The 25,052-nt window shown below is 40.0% G+C and overlaps 1 protein-coding gene across 11 annotated transcripts in view; it reads left to right on the top strand.

Annotated features, from left to right (window-relative positions):
- BTRC (beta-transducin repeat containing E3 ubiquitin protein ligase) overlaps positions 1 to 25,052 on the top strand; it is a 116,266-nt gene that overhangs the window by 27,223 nt on the left and 63,991 nt on the right. For 4 of the 11 annotated variants that reach the window (XM_085582695.1, XM_085582694.1, XM_021536367.4 and 1 more), the window contains one exon: positions 21,104 to 21,181. In XM_085582695.1, coding sequence (XP_085438821.1) covers positions 21,104 to 21,181 — 78 coding nt within the window. Of the gene's footprint in view, positions 1 to 122; positions 231 to 5,943; positions 6,009 to 21,103; positions 21,182 to 21,492; positions 21,566 to 25,052 lie in introns of all 11 variants that reach the window. The other 7 variants (XM_021536362.4, XM_085582693.1, XM_021536363.4 and 4 more) reach the window with 4 other exon arrangements.

The following is a 25,052-nucleotide window of genomic DNA, read 5'->3' as shown; positions in this document are numbered from 1 at the left end:
GCAGTTAATGCTCTCTTAAAGGGCAGTTGTGTTGATGCCATTTGGCTAAGCCTTAAAAGTTCCTGTAATCTGTGCCATCCTGTCTCATACAGTCCCATCTCATAGTTGTCCTTTCTCTGCAGTGCTCTATGCCCAGATCTCTGTGGCTGGGCTGCTCCAGCCTGGCGGACAGCATGCCCTCGCTGCGATGCCTGTATAACCCAGGGACTGGCGCACTCCCAGCTTTCCAGGTACTTTCTGTCTCTCCTCACTCCTTTCCTCTCCATCTGTGTGTGTGTGCATTTCCTTTACTTGCCTGCTTGACCTCTATTTATTCTGGTTCATACTCTGTGCCTCTCCTCTGTCATTCTGATCTCTGGTGTTTTAACCCATCTTGTGTAGATTCAGGGCAGCTGGGGCATTTTCATTTACCTTGATATAATTATTTTATCTAAGTTGGCTTGATACAATCATCTTCTTTTCATTGGTTTTAAATTGTGTCAAAAAGATACCACTTAATTATATCTGGCAAACAGCATCCATCACACAGTCTCCAATCTGGCTATTCTGGCTATTTGTGATTCCCCTCCTATCTAAATTTTCTGTGTGCCACTTAAACGACTGAGAGGGTGAGTCCATTGCCATGATGATAACTGATGCCAGAAATTCTCTACTTCAGCTTTGTTAGCAGGAGTCTGGACATTTTGACTACAGAAAATTGTTGTCCAAGCAAGCTGTCAGTCAAAAGGCAAATAAAGGAAACCTTTTTTTTTTATCCTTTGATCTCTGAATTTGTTAGATTCAGGCTTTTCTCTGTCATGAGTCAGCTTTCTGCCAAACCTGTTTGTTCAGACCCTTTGGGTGACCAGTGAACTCAAAAAGTGCAGACATTTTCCCATGGGTAGAGAGTAAGACAAGTGCTGGGTGAACATCAAGAAACCTAGACAAGCAAGCATTTTTGATGACATGTGGACATAACAGCAGAGACTGGGCTCTGGAGGTGTTATATTCACATTGGAAACTCTGAGGTATTTTATGAACTGCAGTGACTGAGGAACTTTAGAAGTATCTCTGCAGAGAGCATGTTTGAGCTTGTTGTAGCATGAACATTTACTCAAGGTTTATGCTGTTAGATTGTGCTACTGCTGGCCTAACCTGTGGCAGAGAGTTTTATTTACCAGCATCTTTCAAAACCAAATAAAAATAATAGGCCAGAATCTTTCTGAAATTTTCACTTCTTTTGGGGTAAGTTCATTATGCGCCTCTAAAGGAAAGCATGCAAAGATTATTTTAAGTTTTACTTCTTGCTCCCAGAGTGAGGATAGTGCTGTGGAAATAATCCTCTTAGTCCCAGAGGAGGCTTAAGTATCTTGCATGGTTTTGGTGCAACTCTTTTTGCTGACACAGCAGTAGCACTGATGGACTCTGGAAGGTGTCCTGCCAGGCCTCCTTTGCTGAAACAAGCTTTTAGTGGAGCTTTCTGTGGGGGAGGGGGAAACACGACTTTTTAGTAGTCTAAGAGGACTCTAGAGACAACAGTTTAGACTCCTAATCCTGATTTGCATAATTTGACTAAATCGTATGGACCTAATTTCTAAGCTTTTGGCTGTTGAATGAATCTCAAATCTCTTTTAGCATAGCAGTGTATGGGAAGTAATTTATAAACCTAAATTGAGACTTCTTCCTTTCTACTTGAATTATTTTTGATTACTTAAAATAGGCATATATTACAAAGGGAAAGAGAAATTAATTTATTTAAGCTTAAGATGTCCTTACTAATGGTAGATATGAGCAATAACTTCTGCTAATGCAGTACATTGATATTTGGGGTCAAATGAGTCAGCTGTACAACCATTGATTGTGTTGGGATACTGGGAGGACTGACATTCACATTTCTGCATATTTTGAGAGACATTTCCATGTGCATTTAGTGACTGTAGGAATTGGGGAAGTATGTCATACTTGCCATCTGAAATGGTAAACTGGTACTCTTCGCTGAGTTCTGACTGCTGTGTTGAGGAACACATTTACTGCCGGTTGAGAGAGAAACCACATTGCCAGCACCGACTTCTGCAGCACTGAGTCATCCACATTGCAGTCCATTTTTTTTCAATGGGCTCTGATTGATCCTCATTAGCTTGCATGGTTTGAAGAAAACTCCCCTCCGAGGCATGGCTTCTGCATTTTCCAGTGCAGAAGGGAGTGGTTTGGAGCCTGCTGGAAGCAGTGATGTTGCAGTATTTCATCATTCTTTAATGCTTTTTTTTTTTGTATCAAATCTTCAGGAAAGCATTAAAGACTTTCTTGTAACCCAGTGAATTTTCTCATATTAAGTTACTTTCTTTTTTCCATAGCAAGCTTGAAGTAACTGGAGAAGCATATCAATGTTCTTTGCTTGTGGCAAAAGAGAAGATGCCATCTGGAAGGCTACTTAGTCACTGCTGAATTTGTCTAGTTATTTACATGCCTGCCTTCATATGCTCAGAGAGAAATGTGGAAAGATGCTCTTTTTGAACAGCTCAGTTAAAGTCTTGCTGACTCCTCATGGGAAGCATTGGCAGGTAGTTGATTTAGATAGAGATGATTCTGTTAATATTGTCAGGTAACTTCATTTTTCTTCTTTTTGTTTTTATTTTTTGAGACAGGTGAAAACAGGATCTTCTGGTTCCTCAACCCTGTTTTTAGGCAATCATCCTGCAGTGAGAAAGGCTTTAAGGCTAAACCCATGCATAGGGGAATAAGGAGCTAGAAACAGTTCTTTTTTGCATCTCTTTTTATCTCAAAGGGCTTTGCAATTGATAGTCTACTGTGTAACTGAATTTCAAAGCAATCATGGTGGAAAATGGCAGCAAATTGGAACATGAACTCCTATAAGGCACTGTGGGAAGTGGTCAAGTCAAAAAGGGTATTTTAACAAGAGACAAAGGCCAGCTATTCAATTTTCAGTGTCTTGGATGCCAGATTTTACAGTACTGTTAATCTGCAAAGCAACTGAAAATTAGGTTGCATGTAGATTCTCCTAATAATAAAAAAAAATTATGCAGAATACTCTCTGTTTTTCTTAGAAATTTGTGCTTTGGAAGTTTCCAAATGTACCAATAGGTGTCTGTTTTAATGACATTTTCCATGTGAAGATAATTACTTTCCCTGTTAAAATATTTTTCCTTGGATACTCACCAGGCTCTATTTATGTTGTTTTTCATAGTTGGAGCACTCTGAAAATTCAAATTTACAATTACACCCATCAAGTATGCCAAGGGAATGATTGTATTAATCCTTCCAGGTTTGCAGAAGACCAAAGTATTTCCTTGAATTCATTTCTTTAGGCTGTTGTATAAATGAGGAGGCTTGAAGAGGAATTTGAAAGTCTTGATGTATCACCATAATCACAGAGAGCAGTCCGCCTCTTCCTTTTTACCTAATTCACAGCCAACACAAATACCAGCTCCTGTTTAGATTGTAAACTTCTTGGATCAAGAGTCATGCTTTTACTACCTTTGTCTGGAGCCTAGACACAGGTGGAAAAGAAGAGAGTTGTCTTGTCAGCTTTATTTTGTCAAATATGAAACTTTTATTTCTGTAATAGGCTCTAGTAATCAAAGAGGAGGATTAACTTCTGTGGTGGAGGTAGCAGCATCTTGTTGAATACGGAAGTGTCTCTATAGAATGTCAGAAATTTGCATTTTGTTTTACCTGAAGATCGTGGTCATGAAGAACTACACCTCAGGGTTTGTCAGGTGAAGGGGATAAGCTTCTGCTTGGTTTTGCAGAAGTGAGCATGTGAGACTTCCTTGGTCTGGGCTAAAAGCTCTGGCCTGGGGAGGCAGGTATGAGTGTACTGGACTAGGCAAATTGAAGCAGAAGGGAGTGTACTTGAGGCTGTGCAGTATGTATGTGACCTCTATTGACTGAGATTACTTTTGCAGAAAGGTGAAAATGCAAAAGATGTTAAAGGTATGTAGTGGTGGAAGTCTGTTGTCCCTATGAGACAGACATGAACTTATTCTGCAAATTACTTTTATATTATTTTTTCCTAGTGTTTATATTTTTTGTGTTATAAAGTGGAATATTTGTCAAAGAATCATTGCCAGTGTATTGGTAGAATCAGTTGTGTCTCTAAATTTCCTTCAGCCTGTTCACACACTTTTGTTTTAGAAGTTGACGTTTTATTGCTGGAAATACAGTGTAAATGTGAGTAGTAGTACATCATTTCTGGTTATACAGGAGGTTAGAGCTAGAGTCTTGGGGTGGGCAAACTGCATGCTCAGAAATGTGTTTGTGAGAAATACATTTGAAGGAAATTGTTTGGCTTTGGAGGCAGTGTTTGCTGGTGTGCATAGTTCTGTCTCTAATTGGGAAAGATATGGGGTGTCCAGTCATAGACTCCATCAGCATGGAGACACTAAGCCTGCTTTGTATTCACCCCTCTCGCTCTGCCAGTAGCTGTGTGAAGCTTGCCCGGGGGCTGTTTACAGTGCACCTCTAAAGCAGAATCCTAATTTTGGTGACTAATAGCCAGAGCATGTGGCTCCAGCACCCCCCTGGCTGGCAGCAGGCTCTGCCCTGGTTGTGAATGTAGTTAGGTGGCCCCCAACTGTTTACAAGACAGCAGAGGTGAGGTCTTTGATTGACAAGTCAGAAATGCATTAGATCATTCCTCTGCCAGTCTCTGGTTCATGCTGTTAAAAATGTCAGCCTCTCCAAGTTTGAATGGCAGCCCGAGGGCCTCAGAAGCTTTTTGTTTTCTGAGATGGAAACACAAATTGGATGTGTGCCTGAGCGCTTCATCCTGGGCTGTAATTTCATCTTTTAGCTAAGAACCACAAGGTACATGAGCAAAGCACCCTGTAAACAATAATACTGGGGGAAAAAATAAACAAGGTCGTGTTTCTGGTACGTTGATCCACTGGTGTCCTGACCTCTATCACGTTGAACATCTCCACTCTGATTGCTGTTCCCTTTGGCATTACAATGAGAGGAGATAGACTGACACAGGAGGCAAAGATTTAAAGTTGCAGTGCTGTTGCACATTCCTTGTATTGGCTATGAAATATTGAACTGCCACAATGTGACACCTGGTTTTTTAAGCCAAGTTTCTTGTCGGAGGTGTTCAGTAGGAGTCTTTTCTGTTTTTCCTCATTTTACCACCTGGCAGGAGCAATTATAAAGGCATGAGAGATTATAAAAGAAGGAGCAGGAATGAAGCCAAATCACATTTTTGTGTTTGACTTCAGCCCCATTTGTAGCTCAGATTTTAGGGAGCTTCACTGTAGGAAGACCACAGTGCTTAGCCTGGATTTCTTTATTTAAAGTGCCCAGTGACTACAGAAGAGCTTCCTTAAACATATTTAGGATTTATCCCTCTCTAAATCTGGTGACATTGTCTGGCTGGTGGTTTAACCTGTGCAGAGGCTGGGTTATGCTGGGGAGCCCACCAAACTCAGGGAGTTGCTCAGGGTGTGCTGCAAGATCTTAGCTCTTGGGTAGTAGCAAGAGATATTTTCCTCCTTTCAGATGGCAGTGAAATGAAGGGGATTAGAAAAAAAATCCTTCTTTGTGGATCAGTGGTATGGGTTTGGTTGTTTTTTGTAGCACATCACTAATTTCCAATTACATTGAGTAATTACATTTAGTAACAGAAATTGGCATTTGTTCTGCACTTATATTGATCCTCAGAAGTTCCATGTGCTTTTATTAGCTCTTTAATCTGAGTATCAAGAAGTGTGACGGTATCTCTCAGTGAGAAATACCACCTCAGTGTGTCCAGCACAATGATTAATTTAAACTGCATGGTAGCTACAAGGCCTCCCACTTCTTCAGCCTTGGTAGTGATGGTCCGGTTACTACTAATGTGCTTTTCCCACTAAGGTGAGGGCAAGGTTTCTAGCACACCAGCACCAGTTCTACTGTTTGGTTTAAAAAATGAAACAAAACTCATCCGAGTTTTCCTTCCTCCCTCGTTAGGAGTCAGGAAGGTGTAAAGCCGTAGTGACAAACAGCATATGCAGCACCGCGTTGGAGGCATACAGGTATCTTTAAAGCTAGCTCCAGTTCCTCAGGATTGCGAACATCTGCTTGGAGGTATTGTGGAGCTGCACAATGCACTAATTGAATTACTCTTTTCTGGAGTTGCAGGCTGCGCTAATTGAATTAGAAGGCGGCTGTGCGTGTGCGCGGGCGCGGCGCGGGGGCCGGGCCATGGCGCGGACTGTGCTGCGCTCCCCCGGCCGCGCCCGGAACTGCAGCCCGGGGCTCCGGGCGCCGAGCCGCGGGGCTTCGCCGCTTTAAAACATTCCTGCGGCTCTTCCGTGCTGCTCCAGAGCCTACAGCTTTGTCCCTTTCTGTGGAGAAAGGAGGCTCTGAGGGTACCCCGCTCCAAGCCCCTCGCACCAGCCACAGATGGTCCAGTGCGCTTAGATCCAGCTTAGTCCCTGTAAATCACCCCATTATCGCTTTGGATTTGATGGCTCCATGGGCAGTGAGGACTTCAGAGGGAGCTGGTGGCACAAGTACAAGTTGTACCTATTTGTGCACAACTGGCAAAGAGATAACACCAATAATTTTACTTTAAAAATGCAAATATGGAATTTTATGATGAATTTGGAGAAATCGTTAAATGCTTTCTTACCAACATCTAAATTTAAGCCAATCTTAGAATTTAGTCACTCTTAGGAAATATGCAGAGATAGTTCTGAATAATTCCGTATAAGGAGAAGAAAATGAAATGTTTCTTCTTTGAAATAAAGTGAATACATGCAAAATTTCAGGGAATCAACCAAACACTCTCTATAGAAATGCGGTTGCTAAATCTTAAAATTCATAGCTTGAAGAAGTACTTCGCTGCCCAGTGTCAGGTGGATTTCTTCTTATATCCTCTGCTTTCTGTTGGCTATTACTTACACAGTGTGTAAAAATACTCAGATATTCTCTTTCCTGTATTATTTCCTCTACAGATAACCAGATTACTCGCTTTTCCATAAAATCTCAGCTATTTTCACTCAGTTTTACCTGTGTTTGGTAGGTCATTCTCATAAACATAAAACATATCAGAGACAAGATGGTATTTGTTTTGCTTTAATGGTTTCTTGTATTTTGTTATATTTGAAATAAAAATAATTTTCTAAAATACATCTCAACTAAGTAAAGTTAAACTCTTTATGAAAATACACAACCAATACTCTGTCATATACATGATTTTTTTATGATGTTTGTATACTTGCCTTGTGTCTGGTGATGTTAAACATGGCTTCTAATTACTAATGTGAATTAGCAAAATTGCTGCTAAAGTTATTTAACAACCAGCTGCCCCCCAAAATAAAATGCAGATTTTTGTTAAATAGATGAAACAGGTTTTTGTTGCTTTTTGAGGAGAATTCCCAAAGAAGGTTATATTTTTGCGAATTCTGGTTTTTGTATTTTATTTATGTTTATAGTTATTTCCCTCTGGCATTTTGTTTATGTATTTCCATGTTTAAAGATATGTGTGTGTGTATAAGTATAGAAAAAAAATCAGGTTGTCAGTCTTCTTGGCTCCCTTTCTAAGTAGTCAGGTAGACTGCTTCTAGTTGCCATTGTGAATGAAATAGCCAAGTAACTCATCGATCATACGCAAATATTTATTTGGGGCTCATATCTAGTTCTTAAGTAACTACCAATATAATTTGGTACCATTGTAGAATTTTCTAAATTGTGTCTGTACATAGCAAGATCAACCATTGCTTTTTGCCTACCTTCTAAAAAAAAATCCCCATGATTTATTCTGTCAAAATACAGCCATAGATCCAGTGAACAAAGGAAGTAACTCTTCATTCAGCCAATAAAGCTGCTTACACTTCTACTCTTTCAGGAATATACCTTGCTCTTCTATCATATCTTCAGAGTAATAAACTGTGCAGCAACCCTTTGATGTAGGTAATAACATTTGACCTTGCAACACAGTACGTTCCCTTGTGCAAATGAAGACAAACTTAACACATTGATGTTGTGGTGGTTGTTCATTAAAAATCCCAAACACACACACAGAATTGGTGTGTAGGATAGCATAATTACGTCTAGTGCCTTCTTTTGGTAAGTCAGAAGTGAAGATGGTTGTGGTGAGATTGTCTCCTTTAAAATAATGTGAGAGTGGTTTTGGTGCTGCCTTAAGAGGCTGTAAATGGGAAAGAATCTATTCCATCCAGTGTATACAGTGCTTTTAAAATCAATCTATTTCTAGAAACTAAATTGTCCTGGGACCAGCTCTTGATATAAAAATTCATAGAAACCTGTTTTTCTGAGTGTGGTAACTTCTTGCCATAGTGCTGTAGTGTTAGAATTCACATTGGCCAGGTTGTTCTGTAAATTAAACAGTGACAGCTTCCCTCGGGGGAACAGCCAATGTATTTATGATGATGTGCTGATTACACAAAATACACTGCAAGCAGAAAACAGCTGCAGAGAACAAACCTCTTAAAAGAATACAATTACAAATAGCACCCTCAGTATTTCTAGTGGTGAGAGCAAAATACAGCATGCTAATTCAGGCTTCTAGTTTGCTTCCAAAGAAGAAAAGAGATCTGCAAAGAGGAGGCTGAAGTATGGTTGGATGCACACACAATGCCAATGTGGAGCGGCACATAATCCCCTCCTGAAGGTGAAGGGCAAGAACACACCTCAGGCCTGCTGTTTAGCTGTCCTTGTTGCTTAAAATTCCTGTGCCTGCAACTCCAACAACACTGGCTGGTGAGGTGGTGGGGCTCTGGCTTGGCGGTGTATTGACTGCTGTGGTTCATACCCTGTGTCCTGATTAAGAGCTGAGATGTGATTAGATGATTAATTTATGCTACCAGTATGACCATTATGAAACAGATCATGGGATATACTGTAGGAAAAAAAAAAAAAAAGGCCCTGGTTTAAAGCTGAGCTTTCTTTTGCTGCTAATTATTGCTTTGAAGGAACTTTTAGGGAAAAAAAAATCCAATTGTTCTTTGCAGTAGTCTGCAGTGCTTTGTTTTTGAAAAGTTCCTGTTTTGTATGTGTAGGGCAAAGTCTTGTACAGTCCAGTTTAGGATAAGATGAAATTTGAAACATAATATTACTGGAAGATGGTGGAGGTGGGACTGTGATTATAAGCTGAGGATACAGACACGTGAAGAGAAAAGGTCTTCAGCTGGAAGAAAAAATGAGAAGTAACTGGAATTGCTTTGTATAGTGCAGCTGTATGCAAGAGTTTTGTTAAGGAGCACTGTGGTGGGATTTTCTGTGAGGGCTTGTTGAAAATGAGGAGTACATGGCAATGGCAGCTCCCACAACTGCTAATATCTCACTTTGGAGAGTTGCAAAAGCAAAAAACCTCCGCAACTCCACAGCACATTCTTTTTTTTTCTGAGTTGATCTGTCACACTTAAATCATTAAAATATAACATTTGACTTTTGGCTACGCCATGTATGTATGTGGGAGGGTAAAAATACAAAGAATGCCCTTTCCATCCACTTTTTCAGAGTCACTGATAGATGAGTATAATGCCTTTTAAAAGTCTGGATTTACTGGTGTTTGGTGTCTTTGTTATGTTCTGGGACTGTATCAATAAAACATATTTCAGGCAAAAAAATTACCTGTTTAAAATGAATAAATGTGGTTCTTTCAACATACAGATCTGATTTGAGAGCAGATGAACTAAAAGTATTGGTACTCTAATTTGGAAGGACTTAATTCACTAGCTTTGAAGAAGTATCAGATTTTCCAGCTATGGATTGCTGGCTTGTACTAATAGACTGTTATTCATCTGTCTGTATTTTCTTTAAATCGTTTTTGAGTCTCTGTGTGTTGTCCTGCTCTGCTTACATGTATCCCATGTGGCAAGAGGGAGTTTTGTATAATCACCCTGCTTTAATCAATAGAATAATTGATAAACCAGATAAGATTTAAACTGATTACCTCCCCGAGTAGAACTCCCCGAGGGCCTTGGACTCTCTTAATTTTGACATGTATGTTGTGTACCCCGTGGATGAAGTGCAGTTTGAATTATCTGTTTTTATTTGCTTAATGATGGGGAGGGTGTTAAAGTCAAATGTTTAATTAACCCAGCAATGGGCTGCGCTGTCACTTACACACACATCCAGCTGATTGAGATATCTCACCGAGAATACTGAATAGGAATGATAATGTGGCACTGAGACGGAAGATTGCTTTTTCAATCCATTTGCTGGGTCACTGCTTTGAATGTCTTACTGGATGAAAGGCATTCAGCCTGGAAAAAAAATTCAGCATTTAAGTACATTTTGTTTTCCTGGCCCCTTTCCACCAAGAAGTTAAATAAAACAGATATGCTGTAGGTTTAATAAGCCATTCATGTTGTAACAAAAAAGCTGCAACTACTGGATCTCAAATAGGCGGTGGTCTAGAGCTGTACCATTTCCTTAGGAACAAAATGTTTGCCACCCCAATGTAGCTGAAGGTGAGAACCTGTGTACCTCTTTATCTTTCGTTCTTTGGTTGCTTGGCTACTCACCCCATTTGATGGTCTCCACAGCATGTCCAACTCTTCTTTCTTACCCAGTTCAATGAAATTTAAAATAATACTTTGTAACTCCTTGTTCTAGTTAAAGAAAACGGTGTTGTAGATTTAAAATTATTTTATTGCGGCAGAACCTAATAGTGAGCTATTAAATTTAAATGTCGCAGGAGGGGCTGTTGTGTTGCCACATTTAAATTCGCTTTAGCCAAATCGGGAGAGCCCAAGGGTTTGTTTCTTGGGTGGCAGCTGTTCAAAGGCTGCAGTGCTTTGCTAGCCAAACATTATAAAATGTAGTGCCTAATCTGTAACTTTCAATTCTTTTATTAGAAAATTATAATTTTTTTTTTTGCTTAATGTGATTGGACAATCACACCTTTTTTCATATCTACAGTGTTTTTTTCAACAGCACTGTATGGAGGTAAACACACCCTGTATTGGAAGCTAACTAAATTTGCCTCATAGTCCAGTGGTGTGATTGATGCTTCTTGTAAGAAATATAGCTTTGGAAGCTGGAAAAAGCACCGAAGCCTGGCTGTATGGACTAATGACTACTGTGAGGCACACTGGGGAGGTGGAGCTGTGTCATCCAAACTGCTCCATGGTGACTCTGGAGGTGCTTTGAACCTGTTCCAGACTGAGAACCAAGTAGCTTTGGCTGCAGGGTCACCTGGCTAACAGTGTCTAAGACAAAGATCTGTGTGCCTCCACATTCAGTGGTGTGGACAGTGTGCTGTGAATTCCCATCAGTTTGACACTGCAGTGAGATCACTGAATAGACATTTCTTATCAAGTGAGCTGCTTTAGGGGGGAAACTGTGCCTAAAAAGTTAACAAGTTTTGTTCCCCTATGCTCTCATTTTTACTTTGGACAGACAACTTGTGCTTCATGCCTTTGTTTTGTATCTCATTTTCCTCATTCCAATAAAAAATAGGAAGGAAAAAAACAACAAGTAAAGCATAAAACAGTACAGTGAGATGAGGATGGCATGTAGGTGTTTGAGAGTGAGAATGCCACAGGCTCTGAGGAAGGGATGTGATGACAGGTGGAGGTATTTTCTCTGTTTGACAGGGAAGTTCAGAATGAGAGGTTTTGGAAAAAGAACTGTAGGTGATGACCAGGAATGAGAGGGGAAGGGGTTTTATAGTCAGTCCAGTGAGTTGGTATTGGTTCTTCGAGAGAAATAGTTTAAAAAGTTAGAAAATAGTGCTTGGAGAAGGATGAAGCCTGTATAACTTAGATCAAAGTTACAAGGTTCTTATATAGATTGAATTAGAAGATATCAATATAACCTAATATATCTATATAATCTGGTATCAGTATAACCTAAATAATGACTTTTTATGTATCTATCTAACCTGATACCCATATGATCTGAATCATAGGTTTTTATACCCATATAACCTGAATTATAACTTTTATACCTATATAATCTGATATAAATAACTTTTGATACAATGTAATGGCTAGTATATGGTTAACTAGTTGCTGAATAGACAAAAAAGAAGAAAAAAAACTTGCCAGGTGGATAGATAAGTGTAGAACTAATGAAAAATCGGCAAGTGCAAAGCCAGTTAGCCAAAAAAAAAACAATTTAAGCCAGTTAAGACCAGACGGACCAAGAAACACTGTAACTGCACATGGTCCGAAGACAAAGTTGGGATGTTCAGATGTGAAGAAGACCTTGGAAGCCTTCATCAAAGGCCCCCGACCTCCCCAAGTTGGGGCAGCGCCAGCGCAGTGCAAAAGAAGTGTCTAATAACCATGAGCTCATATGATGTAAATTAGTTCTGGTGCCTGTGTGGTGATGTTGTAGTGATACAGTGACACTGAGCAGTACTTACTGTGTAAGTGTAGCACAGCACTGGACAAAGGTGGGTTAGGTGGAGATATCCCCCTCCCCATCAGCACTGCAATAAAGAAATATCTGCTCTGTAGGCGTTGGTCTATAGGGATTTATTTCCAGCCTATCTTTCAGGCATCAAGGACTTGAAATCTACAGCAAAACTAGACACTTTTACAACCAGTTTCTAAGAGCACTTGCAACTCCTATGCAGATGAAGTTGTAATAAATACTGTACAAAGAAAGTTAATCTGTATCTAGAGAATTTTAATAAATAAAAAGTTTTACAAAACTCTCCTTGGATCTGTTGGCTCTTGCTAACTCTTGTAGAAATATGTTTTTGACATTTATTTTGAATGTTGGCTTATATTCCAAGCTGACTTTGTGTTGTCCCCCCCACCCTACATGTAGGGGAAAGAAATCAAGAAAACGTCTTATTCCAAATCACTGATAAAAGCCTATAATTCATGAGAGGGGAGAATGCTGTGAACTGTGAATAAGAGTGTATAATTTCAAACTTTAGTACTTTTACACTCTGGAATGAGTGTTGAAGATTAATTTTTGTGGATGGAATGTAGCAAAATGAAAGCAACAAAGAAATGAGAGCCAAGTCTGGATTGATTCAGTTCTTCTCTAAAAGGCTTCAGTTGCATGCAAAATCCTTCTTCCTGAAGTATGTGTGGCACAATTCAGCAGTCTGACAGAAAAATTTAACCCCAGCTGAAACTGTTATAAAGGAATTTTTACGTGAATTTAAAAGATGGGAGAAATTACTAATGTTGTCCTGAAGAATAGAAAGGGAAGAATATTGTTTTGTTCAATGTGAGGAGCAGATGTACAAGGATAAGTTAGTAGGTAATATTCAGAACAAGTCCTGACACCAGTGTTACACAGATGATCTGGTTGAATATTTGAAAGTATACCCATATTATGTGTATTGTAAGGTTAATTGGATGTTTTCAGCCATGCTTTTTTGGGAATGTGTGCTTTGTATTCCTTAAAAAGATGTAGATGGCTTTGAACTAGATAAAATTTTGGAGTACAAGATGTACGCTATAAAATTGTGCGTAGAAAGTGCTAGCTATAAAAACATGTGTATACCTGTGAAGGTGCTGATCAATTTGTGCTATTTAGGAAAGAAAATTCCAAAACAGACCTGGCTGTGAAGAAATGCAAATAATAAAATTCAACTAGAGGTCCTTGAGGCTTCTTAAGCTCTAACCTTGTTATGAGGAATGGGGAAGTCGAATTGCCTAATGCAGATGTCTGTGAGTTGCAAAAATAACCAGATGTCCTGATTAGCAGAAGCAAATGTTCTTCCCTTAATCCACATGAAATTATATTCAAAGGCTCTCCGAATGTAATGTGTGTGTAAATAAGGGACCAACAAACATTGGAATAGAAAGAGCCATTGGCCAACTAGCTTGCAAAGCTTGAAATATTGAATATTAAAAACAAATTTGCCACTGCTGACTCTCTTAAATTCACAGAACAGAGCTGTTAAGCAGGGCTGCTTCCTGGGAAACGTGGAAAGCCTATTCTCATTAGCTATTTTCTCACTCTCTCTGTCTCTCTCTCCCTCTCTCTCTCCTTCTCTCTCTTGAAAAATGTGGATGAAATGAAACTAGCTTTTTAAAATTCCCCTAAATGACTTGTTCTTAGCATCTGTATTTCAGAGGGGTAGTGGTGGTGTTTTTTTGTTAGCTACAACTAGATTTTTGTTGTTCGAAATGCATCTGTTCATCAGATCTTTGATACTTGTGCTGGGTTTTGGTATTTTAATGTTAAACTAAATTTACTGTTCTAGTAATGCAGACTTCCCACACCATTAAATTACCCTTTATAGCCAACAAGTAATTACTAAGTTAAAGAACGTCATAAGAAGCTTTTCTTAATGTTATGAAATTCTCTTATCAAGTCTCATTGCTTTGAAAATTTATACTTTTTCAATTACTGATTTGAATGAAAAATAAAACCATGAAGGATCTGTTGTAAAGATGTGAAAACCAGAATATTGTCCTGTTGAAACTTTAGTTATCATCATCAGTGTTAACATAGAGGCAGACCAAATTAGGACTTGGGTGAACATAAATGTGTGTGTCTGGTCAGAGGTGTAGTGTTGTGCTTCCCATTTTCACTGCTGTCAGAGCTTCAGTTTTAAGAATTTAAGTTATAGCTGAGCAGCTTGGGCATGAATTTCAACTTGTAAATGTTCCAGGTGGGGGTAAAGTCTTCATCATGGGGCATTTATAAATGTACTGGAGGAAAAAAAAAGCACCATTATTCTGTGCAGCTAACAAGATAATACATATGATAAACAGAATAGGCATGTGCATGCCAGTCTGTAGAGCAGACACTGAACTGGAAGCCTTTTTAGTTTATTCCCTTTCATTTTCCATTATCAGTCAGTGCAAGGCAGGCTGCAGATTCTCTGTCCTCTCCTTCCATCATTCTAATGCTCAGCCAAAACCCCTTGCAAAAGTACCATTTAACTTTAAACTTGTAAGAGCTGGGAAACTTGTCTGTGCCTTCATTCCAGGCTGAAGTCACCCCCTTGTGCCTACACGTTGCAATTTATGGTGTTCTCTAAAAGGATCTAATCTTGGTGAATGATCAGAGCAGCAAATGCCAAGGAGGAATGGGGTCTGATACTTATCTCTGCATTTTCATTGCTGTGGATCTCCCTGTGTGTTATAGCTGTCATTTTTGTTTTATCTACTGAACAGCAGAGAATTCCCTTCAAACTTGCAGCTTTCATACTTGTTCTTTTCAAAGAGCATTACCAATCCTAAGGACTGGTTTTATATATTGTAGTGACTAGCCAAGTAAGTGTGAATTTGAATGTTTTGGACCTCATGATAGGAGAAAAAGGAGAAGCTATCCTTACGTGTTTTTAGTGTATCTTAGACACTTATTTTTTTTTTAACAGTAATACTGCTTCAGGCTGACACTGGCTATGCCAGGATTCATCCTAGCACTGTTTGAAATGGCTGAGATATTTATAAACTGACAGACAGCATTTATAAAATGAGGATGCTGACAGTCCCTTAACGATAACAATGGACTTGGACTCATCTATCACTTACAGAGGTTATTGGAAAGGGAACATAAGGCTTCTATGTGCCTCTGGTCTTAGACTGGTACTTATTTCCACACATATCTCTCTCTTTTCAGTCCTCTCTGGCTGACATCAGCATTAGGCAATTGCAGCTAATTTCTCCATACCTTTACCTGATGATGCTTTGTCCTGTTTTTTGCAAGACAACTAACTTTGAAACATCTTGGAGCAACACCCTCATTCTCCTAAACAAGAGGAACATCCTGACTTCTGGCCGGCTACTGGCTTGAATTGGGAGGGAAGAACAGCGTGCCCTGATTGACAGACTTAACCTGGGGCTGGGCAGGGGTTAAACAGGCCTTCTGCCTCCTTTTACTTTCAAACAGCACCAGTCTGCAGACAGAATGCTGATGTACCTCTTTATTCAGTGGCTCCCTCTTGACTGAGAGAGTACCCTTCTGTCCTTGGTGAGGAGGACCAAGTGCAATGTAGGGACACTTCCAGGAACATGAAAAGGATGTCAGTTATTTTCAATTTCTGATAAAATGCTGTGTTCATTCAATGCACTTAGGAGCTTGAGGGTCAGGTCATATCAACAGTTTGCACTGGAAAAGGAAAAATGCACTATTTCACTGGTGTGTGCTAAAGCATCTATTTTAATGTGGCAGCAGAAATACTGAGACAGCTATGTCTGGCATCCAGTTTGCCCTTGGAACATTTACTCTACTCTTACTGTTTGCACACTGTGTTCCCACCGTATTATTTGCTTAGAGACCTAAAATACCCAAGTAGGTTTCCTACATGCAGTTGGATCTGCTGATACCACTAAAAGCACACTCTGCACACCCAGGCTTCTGTTCGAACTGATGTATACGCACGCAATGGCTGGAGCGAGACTTGATTGGCTTGAGGGGGTCTATTTATCAGGGAACTCGATTAAAATACAGACTGCACATGACATCAAATTTGTAATCATTTTTCCACAGCAAGCAAGCAAGCAGTTTCTGTATTGGATGCAGGTGTTTAAAGCAATAGTGTGTTTTAAGGGCCAGTGCAACACAAATTCTGGCCTTTGGGATAAAGACAAGTGTTTTGCCTGCATAAACAATATATTATTTTTTTTCCCCTCCCCGAGGTCCACACACACCTAGTTTCCCTCAAGCTCATCATCTCTGTCAGGTTAATCAATAGGCACCGTATGGCAGAGGGTCAGTAATCAGTGTCATCGTGCCTTTAAATCGTGTTGAAAATTTGCTTAAAGCCTGGGCCAATTAACATCGAGATGATGAATGGATGGGTAGATGGGAAGAGCCTGGCGCTCAGGGGCTTTGTGAGAAGGAGATGCTCAGCTGTTGAGCAGCAGACACCAGCGAATAAAATCAGCCATTCATGTGAGCTCAGTCCACCCACTCTTAATGATAATGTCAATCTAGCAAAATATATACACATTGGAGTTGTCATGAGTTCATAAATCAAAGGAGTTTGTCAAAGGCATTCAGATTAACGAGGCAGCAGCAATAACAAGTCAAATTTGCATAGAGAATTGCCCGAATCTCAGTAAATTATGATCCTGTTTTTCATTTGATTATTTGCTAATGTCTCAAGAGGGAGAATGATTATATTAGCATGCAAAATCTACTCCAGAAGTAGAAATCCGAGGTATAGCAGACCAGCACACGATGACAATTAATCAGTTTCTGCATACTAGCATAAACACGCAAGGCCCAGAAATGAACTCCTTTTTTATTATTATTTCTCCTTGCTACTGATCCAAATGGTTCAGCTTGACAGAGACTTTATATTGCTTTAACAGTGTTCTGAATTGTGCCTGCAGGCAAGACATAGTTATGCAGCTATAACCAACCTATCCATCTGCCAACCAGATTGGAATTCTCCTATCCAAGGCTTCCATTAACCCCCACTGACAGCTCCAAACAGGATTAAGAATTTGAAAGCATAAAAAATAGTTGTGCTCTTCACACAGACACACGCTTCTCCCCCACCCCCACCTCCATACACTTGGAAAAAAGGCTGTGTCTGTACTCTTTTATAATTAGTGCAGGGCAGAACAGCATCAAAGAAAGCCTCCCCCAGTTGGCAGGGGTTTGATTTCCACCATGAGTGAGGCGGTACTAAAGGTAGCTCTGCCCAATTGGTAGTCCCTGGGAGTGCATTTCTCCATGTATTATATCTCATTCCCAGCAGTGTTTTGCTGGGCTGTGTACACAAAATACTGCATGTCATCTCCTGTCAAATGCTTCAGTCTGGGGATTTCATATGCATTGTAGCATGTTGTGTTTAGTGGTGGAGGAGGCTTCATGGGGAGAGTTAAATAGTAATAATTTTGTAGTGGTCTTTAAGACAACCTGCCATGGAGTTATATTCTGTTAATTACAGGCTGAAGTTTTAAATGCAAATCAGATTTAAAAAGATCTCATTACAGGCAGTAGCCATTTTAGGAAAAATGAGCTATGGAAAGCAGAGCCCCTTTGTAGGAATCTTCTGTTAGAGACAAAATTTCAAGGTTACAAGAACTATGAGCTTGGGTTCCCTGACTTCTCTTCTCAGTACTTCCCCTGTCATTGTGTGACCTTGGGAAAAAAAAAATATATATTTCACCTGTCTATGGAAAGAGGGGGTGCTTTGGAGATTTCAGCATCTAATCTTGCCTGTATTTGTTCAAAAGAAGAGACCCTTGCATGGAAGTACAAATGCTTTTAGCCAGTCCAGCTTAAGTCAAGGAGGCTTGCCTATGGGAAGTAAATATTTTCCCTGGTGGAACGGAGTTTTTTTGGCTTTTCAGCTTTCCCATGTGTACTAGTTTCCCTTGCTTCTTTCTTCCTAACAAATTCCATCATTCCCCTACTATGTATGAAGTATAGTTGCTGCAGATCTTTAATATTCCCGGTGAGTACATCCAACTTACCGTCTGGATGCCAAATGCTTCTTTCCAGGTCTGTGCCCGGGACGTGCATTTCAGTAACCACGAGAGGGTGCTCAGAGCGGTTCCTCCCTTTGTCTGCCTCTCCTGTGGCCGAGAGCATCGCTGGAGTCCTGCTGAGACAAACCTTATTCTGACCTCGCACATGTTTATCCCTCCTCCCACCTTGTTCAGCAAGGAGAAATATATAGATGTACCGTTTCAGTCAATTACGTTATGCTCTTCCCTTGGCCATGGCTAAGTGTTGCCCTGTCAAGTGAAATTCACTTCCATGCAGCTACAGTTAGTCCTGAAATATGCGGGGTCCTGTATCTGCACCTGGATTGATAGCTTTCCTTTTCCTGAGAAATGAGCGGGAGTTATAAACATCTGTGCTTTTTCTTAAGTGCAATGCTTTCCAGTCATTCTGTCTTCACCAAGCGTAACTTACTTGCCGACAAAAGTGCATGAGCAGCGCTCCTCTTTAATAGTCTGCTATCGGAGCTGCTGTGTTGGTGCTGTAGAATGGTGAGACGCCAAGCTGTGAACCACCATATGTACTTGGCAGTCTTTGTCTGGTCTTTGTTCAGCCAACCTCTTAGCCTTGCCACCTATAAAGATAATGAATGCAAAATGGTCCTCTGCTTGCTCTTAAAATTAGATGCTCAGCTTAAAGAAAAAGTAGATAACTTGATGCTTTACAGTAACTAGAAATTTCAAAATAAGGGCTAACAGTTCACAAGCAGTTCCTGCTTTTTGATGTTTATGGGAGGGAGGATCCTTAGTGGCTTTGAAAGGCAAGGAAAATGCAAGATTTCACTGTTGATGAGAGATTATTTGGAAAGGGGAATCGTTCTGACACTTACTGTAGTGAAGGGGGTGGGTGTTGACAAAGCCACAACAAAATGTATTTCCTTTAGTAACTCACCTCAGGTTCTTATAGTTTTCACTCTTGACCCTTTTTTTTTCCCCAAAGCACAAAAATTAAAATCCTGACTTGAATCAACCACTTACTAAATTAAATTTGTAGCAGAAAAGAGCAGCTTTAATGTCTGACCTTCCTTTTTGTATGTATGTGTTTCTAGCTTGTATGTTTTTATGATCACAGTTCTTTCAAAGCAGGATTTAATGTAATAACTTGGTCCTAACTGTGACCTCATACAAAAACTTTTAAAACCTACCCTCTTACAGTGATTTATCAGGCCTGTTTAGGATTGATTTCCATTATAAAACCCTGGTTACAGCATTCCAAATGTCATGGTGCCTTATAGGTTCTATATATTGTTTAAAAAAAAAAAAAATTCAAAATCACTAGTTGGTCTGCAAGCCTTGATTTACTCCTGACCAGTTTATGACATCCCAAGTGGGGTTTTACTATTGTGTTCCTCTCCCTCCACCCCTTGTCTGCCATTTCTCAGCAGCTTCTGTCCCTGCCCTGTGTCCTGGCTGTCCCTGTGCTCACGCAGCGCTGCAGTGGCACACGCTCTGCTCTGCTGACAGCTCCCGCGGCCGCCGTGCTGCTGCCGGCCCTCGCTGCCACTGCGCGCAGGGCCCCGCTCCTCCTCTGCCAACTTCTGTCTCCTGAGGTGTTGGGCTGGAAGCTGTCTCTGTGAGAAGCCAGGCAGAGCCATGCTCAGCAAAGGACGGGTTATTTGGGGGACAGGTACAGAATGCAAACTTGTGCTGTAATAGACGCAGTCCTGAGCCTGTCTGCAAGTAGCTGGATAGGCACCCTTTTCCTGGCAGAGCTCTCCCTAGGCAGATTTTCTGTATCTCTTTAAAACATGTTTAGTTGCTCACTGCTGAATGTGTGGGAATGTGGCCTAAGGCTATGAGTAGTGTGGTGATCAAAGTTATTTTAGATGTGTGTGTGGGATTCCCCCAAAGCTGGCTGTTATTTCTCCCTGAGTGCAGTAGCTGAACCTGTGGGAAGGAGCACTGTCTTCCAGAGTAGCTGACTTTGGCAGTGAAGTCAAGATTCTCCCCACCAAATCCAGCAGTTTTTAACCATACATTTGCAAGAGACTATTCATGCCCTGATACAACTACAGTTTGTCTTTAAACCAAGCAATATTTGGTTTCAATCATCACATTAGAATGACAAAAGTTTCCTAGTTGTATTTTTAACTCATGATGGAAAAGCCCTTGTATTTCTTGTCTACATCCTCTTGTCTGACTGGAGATGGCAGCTTACATTTTGGAGAATCAGTCTTTCTAGAAATAGTGCATGTATGTGGAGTCAGGCAGCAGGAGAGAAGCTGTTAACTACACAATATTTGGGTTTTTTTTTGGAAGGATTTCCTGACAACCTCTTTTAGAACAATTTGGCTCCACCATAATTTCTCTATGATTTTAGGCAGCCAGGCAGACTCAGTGCAATTAGTAATTGTTAGGCAGATTAAAAACATAAGGGGCACAGAGAACAACAGTTGCACCCATTAAAAACCTCTTGTTTTCAACAGGTTCCACTGTTTTAAATGGTTATTCTGGGGTGTTCAGGAGCACCAGTTTTGCCATGCTGATTGAACCACCATTCAATTTTGGAAGTGGCTGTTATTGGTAGTTTCAGAATAAATCCCTAAAGCACGGGTTTCTTCAATAGATACCTGCACAGTGTTGCATTGTTGTGTTGAGGAGGATAAATTCTTTCTCTGCCATAACAAGCTGTTTGGCATAAAAGTACAAGTTAGCCTCCAGTATGTGTATATGTAAAATGCTACAGCCTATGCAGGAAAAATACTCTGTTTCTTTTCTCCTCGCAGAGTAATATTAGAGATAAGAACTGAATTAAAGCTTACTTTCTTTCACAGAATTCCTCTGAGAGAGAAGACTGTAATAATGATGAGCCCCCTAGGAAGATCATTCCTGAGAAGAATTCACTTAGACAGGTATGTGATCAGTCTCTTTAAAAATGTGATAAAACTTTCTAGCTATTTGAATCCTTAAATGCTTCTGGAAGCTGAAGTCTGGCTTGTGCTCATGGAAATCTTTTTTCTTCTTTGAAGTCTGTGCAAGTCATATTGCACCCAGGAAAATCAGACACAGAGATTTAGCTTTCAGGGGAGTTTGATGACTCTGAAGAAATATATGCTTCAGTATAGTTCAGTCAACTGTGACTTTAGCTTTACCTTTCTCCAGTTGATGTTCATCAAGACTGCTTCAGCCTTTTATTTTGTAATTGTTCCTGTCTTGTTTGTAGTATATTTTACCTTGCCTCAGATCAAGACTCTCGATATGCTGGACAACAATTAAACTTTTTATTGCCCTTGAAGGTAAGTTTTCTTGGAGATGATATCCAGGTTAATAACCTGAAAAATGACCTGTTCTTGTTTCTTTTAAATTCATATAAATTACTAATGGGTAGAAAGGATAAAGGATGTTTACTAAAACAGTATTTATTTGTCCTTTATATATAGTAAAGCAAATTCCTTACCAATTCAAAATAATTCATTTTTTTAATCCCCATGGCCAGCAAAGGGATGCTGGCATGTGCTTTCTGGAAAATTTAAGCTGGGTTTAGTGATTTCTGATCCATTTTCACTTTGATCTTTCTCCCCACTGCAACCTTCAGGCATCAGAGGCAAAATTATGTCCATGCCTTAGCTGCCTGAGGTTGCTGCCTGGTGTATCAGAGTGAAGCCATTGGTGAATGTGACTTAAGTGAATACCCCAGGCCACACATTGCAACAGCTGAGGAATTGTTGCATTTCCTTTCTGCATCTCAGCCACAGGAGCAGCAGCCTCAGGCAGAGGAATAAGATGGCACAATCCTGCCCCACATCAGCTATTTCCAGGAGAAGTTGTGGGTCAGAACCATAGTAAAGGAAGATGTATCTTTTTGATGCAGTGCACTTGTGCTCAGAGTTGTTTGGTTGGTGTGGTTATTTTGAGGGGTTTTTGTGTTTTAATAGGAATGTTTGATTTTGTGGGAGGAGGTGTCATGAAAAGGACTACATACATGTGACTAAGACAGGTCCATCTAACAGATGTAGTCCATTTAAGTCTTTTAGACATGAGGCAATGTGCTGGCATAATGGCTGAGGTCCCATTTATAGCTGAGAAGGATTACCTTGCAAAATTGTTTAAATATGTTAGATGAAACTTAAACTGTTTCTGGCATTCAACAACAAACAAGAGCTGGAGGAAGAGGGCAAACCTACTGGGAATATCCTAGTATTCCCAGGATACGAAACAAGGTCCCCAGCATGCCAGAAAATCAGGGGGGTTTTATCTTAGAGTTATATTATCCATGGCAAGCCATCAGGTTCAGCAAGAAGAGATATATGACTCTCCTTCAAAAGAAGATTCATAGTAAGAGATGTTAATTAAGAAGATCATGAGTTAACTTATTTTGTATGTTTTCTCATTACACTGAGTCCTTCCTCGTAGTTATTGATTGAGGAAACAGGTATTTGGAAACTGTATTATATAGATGAGGAAGGTACAGTTTCTTGAATTGGGTTTCCATTTTGTTATATTTCAATCGGCAGAAGTATTCTTAGTGTCACAGGAAATTTGTCTTTTCCCTCAGGTCCACAAATCATCATAATCAAGTACATACCAGGAATACAACTAAAAAAACTACTTGTAGTGTCCCAAGATTTCATATTGGAAATAATTCAATGGACATTGTTTACATTGAAGATGGTTAGCTGTGTTGCACAATATTGTTGAGACTGTGTCAGTCTCCATCTTCACGTGACGGAGGCAGGACAAAATTATGCAGATCATCTTATTGCTATCTGGGGCCTTTGTGTTGAGAACAGTTTTTGTAAATAAATTCAAGATGTAGTCTTGGTCTTAAAGCAAGTGTCCTCTTGTCTAGATCATAAGGAGGTGGTTGTCTATGATTTTTTGCCTGTTATGGAGGGAATTCTGGTTCTTTACATAGACATAAATAAAGCTGTCTGAGCATTTTGAAAGCTCACGTTGCTCCTCTTCTCCATTAGCAATGGACAGGAGCAGTGGGGAGTTTTCTGGGGCTCTCATTCCAGAAGTCAGACACATTTAGCCATGTACCTAAATACACAAAATCAGTGAGTAATGCTTATTGGAAAGATCTGTATCTCCTATAGGAAGGTATGCAGAGTGACTGCTATGTCTTACATCTATCCATGCTTTGTAGAAAAAAAAGAGTGACCTGTAAATGCTCTCAAAGCTATAATACACATAAATGCCTTCCATCTTAATGGAAAGATGCTAACTTGGTAAATACTGTGTGAACAGTTTAGTATTTTTTGTTTCTCCCATAAGACTCCCTTAATATTTCATTACTGGGGAACATGGACCTACATGCACAGAGAAATTGAGCGTATGAGGGTAGGAGTCTGTTTATTTAAATGGTCTTTCCAGTGAATGTATCCTCATATTTAGTACTTTTTGATTAGTCTTAGAAAATTAATGAGATGCATCAGACCACTTCAGGGTAAGTGCTATGTCTTGACATGTTCAGCTGCTAACAAGTTTAAGTAAAGGTGCATTTCCTTTTCTTGCCTTGTTTGCAGTGCTGTTATGCAGCCTTAGCCATAATGTTTTCTCAGGTGGGTTTGTGGATCAGACATACCAGAAGGTGGAGGTGTTAAGGAGGTGTAATGCTTACTTAGCATCTGAAGTTGTGTGCAGGGGCTGAAGACACCCATTGCTCAGTGCTGTGGAACTCTTAGTAAGAGAAATATAATTCTGCTGTTGATTAAAATGGTTTATGGAGAAGGGTGTCTTCAGAAGTTTCAACAAGTGGGGCTGTTGAATTGCTGGAAGTGGAAGGCACAGCCACTGTTGGGTGCATGTGAGGGCAGCAAGGGAGAAAAGACATGGAGATTAGCACTGAGAAACAGAAGAAGGCAATGAACTTGACACTGTTTGCTGGAACAGTGAAAAGATCTAAACTATGACAGACTTGGGAATATGGATGCAGACGTTCAGTTTTTGCTGAATGCTTGATCTGACAAAATTAAATTTTGAAGGGATAAACTGCAAATCATAGTATGAAAACAGACCAGAAAAAAACAATGACAAGTGTGGCAAAAGTTTTTGGCAACTTTATTTAAGCTAACAAACGAATTTTCACACTGCAAAGTTATAAATTAATTTTAATAGGCTGATCCAGATGGTCCATTTGGAAAATGGATAGCTTGATCTGTTGAAAATTAAACTAAATTTATCTCTCTCATACTTCAAACTGAAGTAAGCGTGAGAAGAGTGCCCATTAAGTCCAGCTCATACAGATGGACCGGCAGGTCACACATGGGACTAATCTGATTCATTTTAAAAATAAATGCATGAGTTATTGAATCAGGTTCCTGTTTCAAGCCCTGCATGTGAGCGTGTGTGTGTGCTGCCCTTTCAAAGGGACTCGCAAATGCTTCAGTGCATTTTTAACCTGTGTGTTTCCATTTTAATTCAACTTCCTTGCCAAAAAACATAATTAGTTTTCAGTGCCTATCATTTAGTGTTAGACCCAAACACTAGATTGATTAGGTCAGCCATTTGTTATTTTAAGGGCTGTGTCTCCATCCTTCATTTATGAAGAACATGAGCTCAGTAGTCTTGGGGAGAGAGCTGGCCTTTAGAAACTGGGAAGGGGAAACTCTCTGGGGGCCCCTCCAGCCTTTTAGCTTCTGGGTGTTTTTAACAGAGCCATGAATGCAGATTTGTAAATTTATTGCAGTGCCATCTGGTTTTTTTGCAGGAACCGTATTATTGTTGGCTCGTATCTGTCTATTGTGGTGGTCACTCCCCGGGAGCTTGCCCTCATAGTCC

This window comes from Lonchura striata, chromosome 6 (assembly GCF_050655825.1).
Source record: "Lonchura striata isolate lonStrDom1 chromosome 6, ASM5065582v1, whole genome shotgun sequence".
In the NCBI taxonomy this organism is placed as follows: Eukaryota; Metazoa; Chordata; class Aves; order Passeriformes; family Estrildidae; genus Lonchura; species Lonchura striata.
This window is presented reverse-complemented; position numbering and strand designations above follow the sequence as displayed.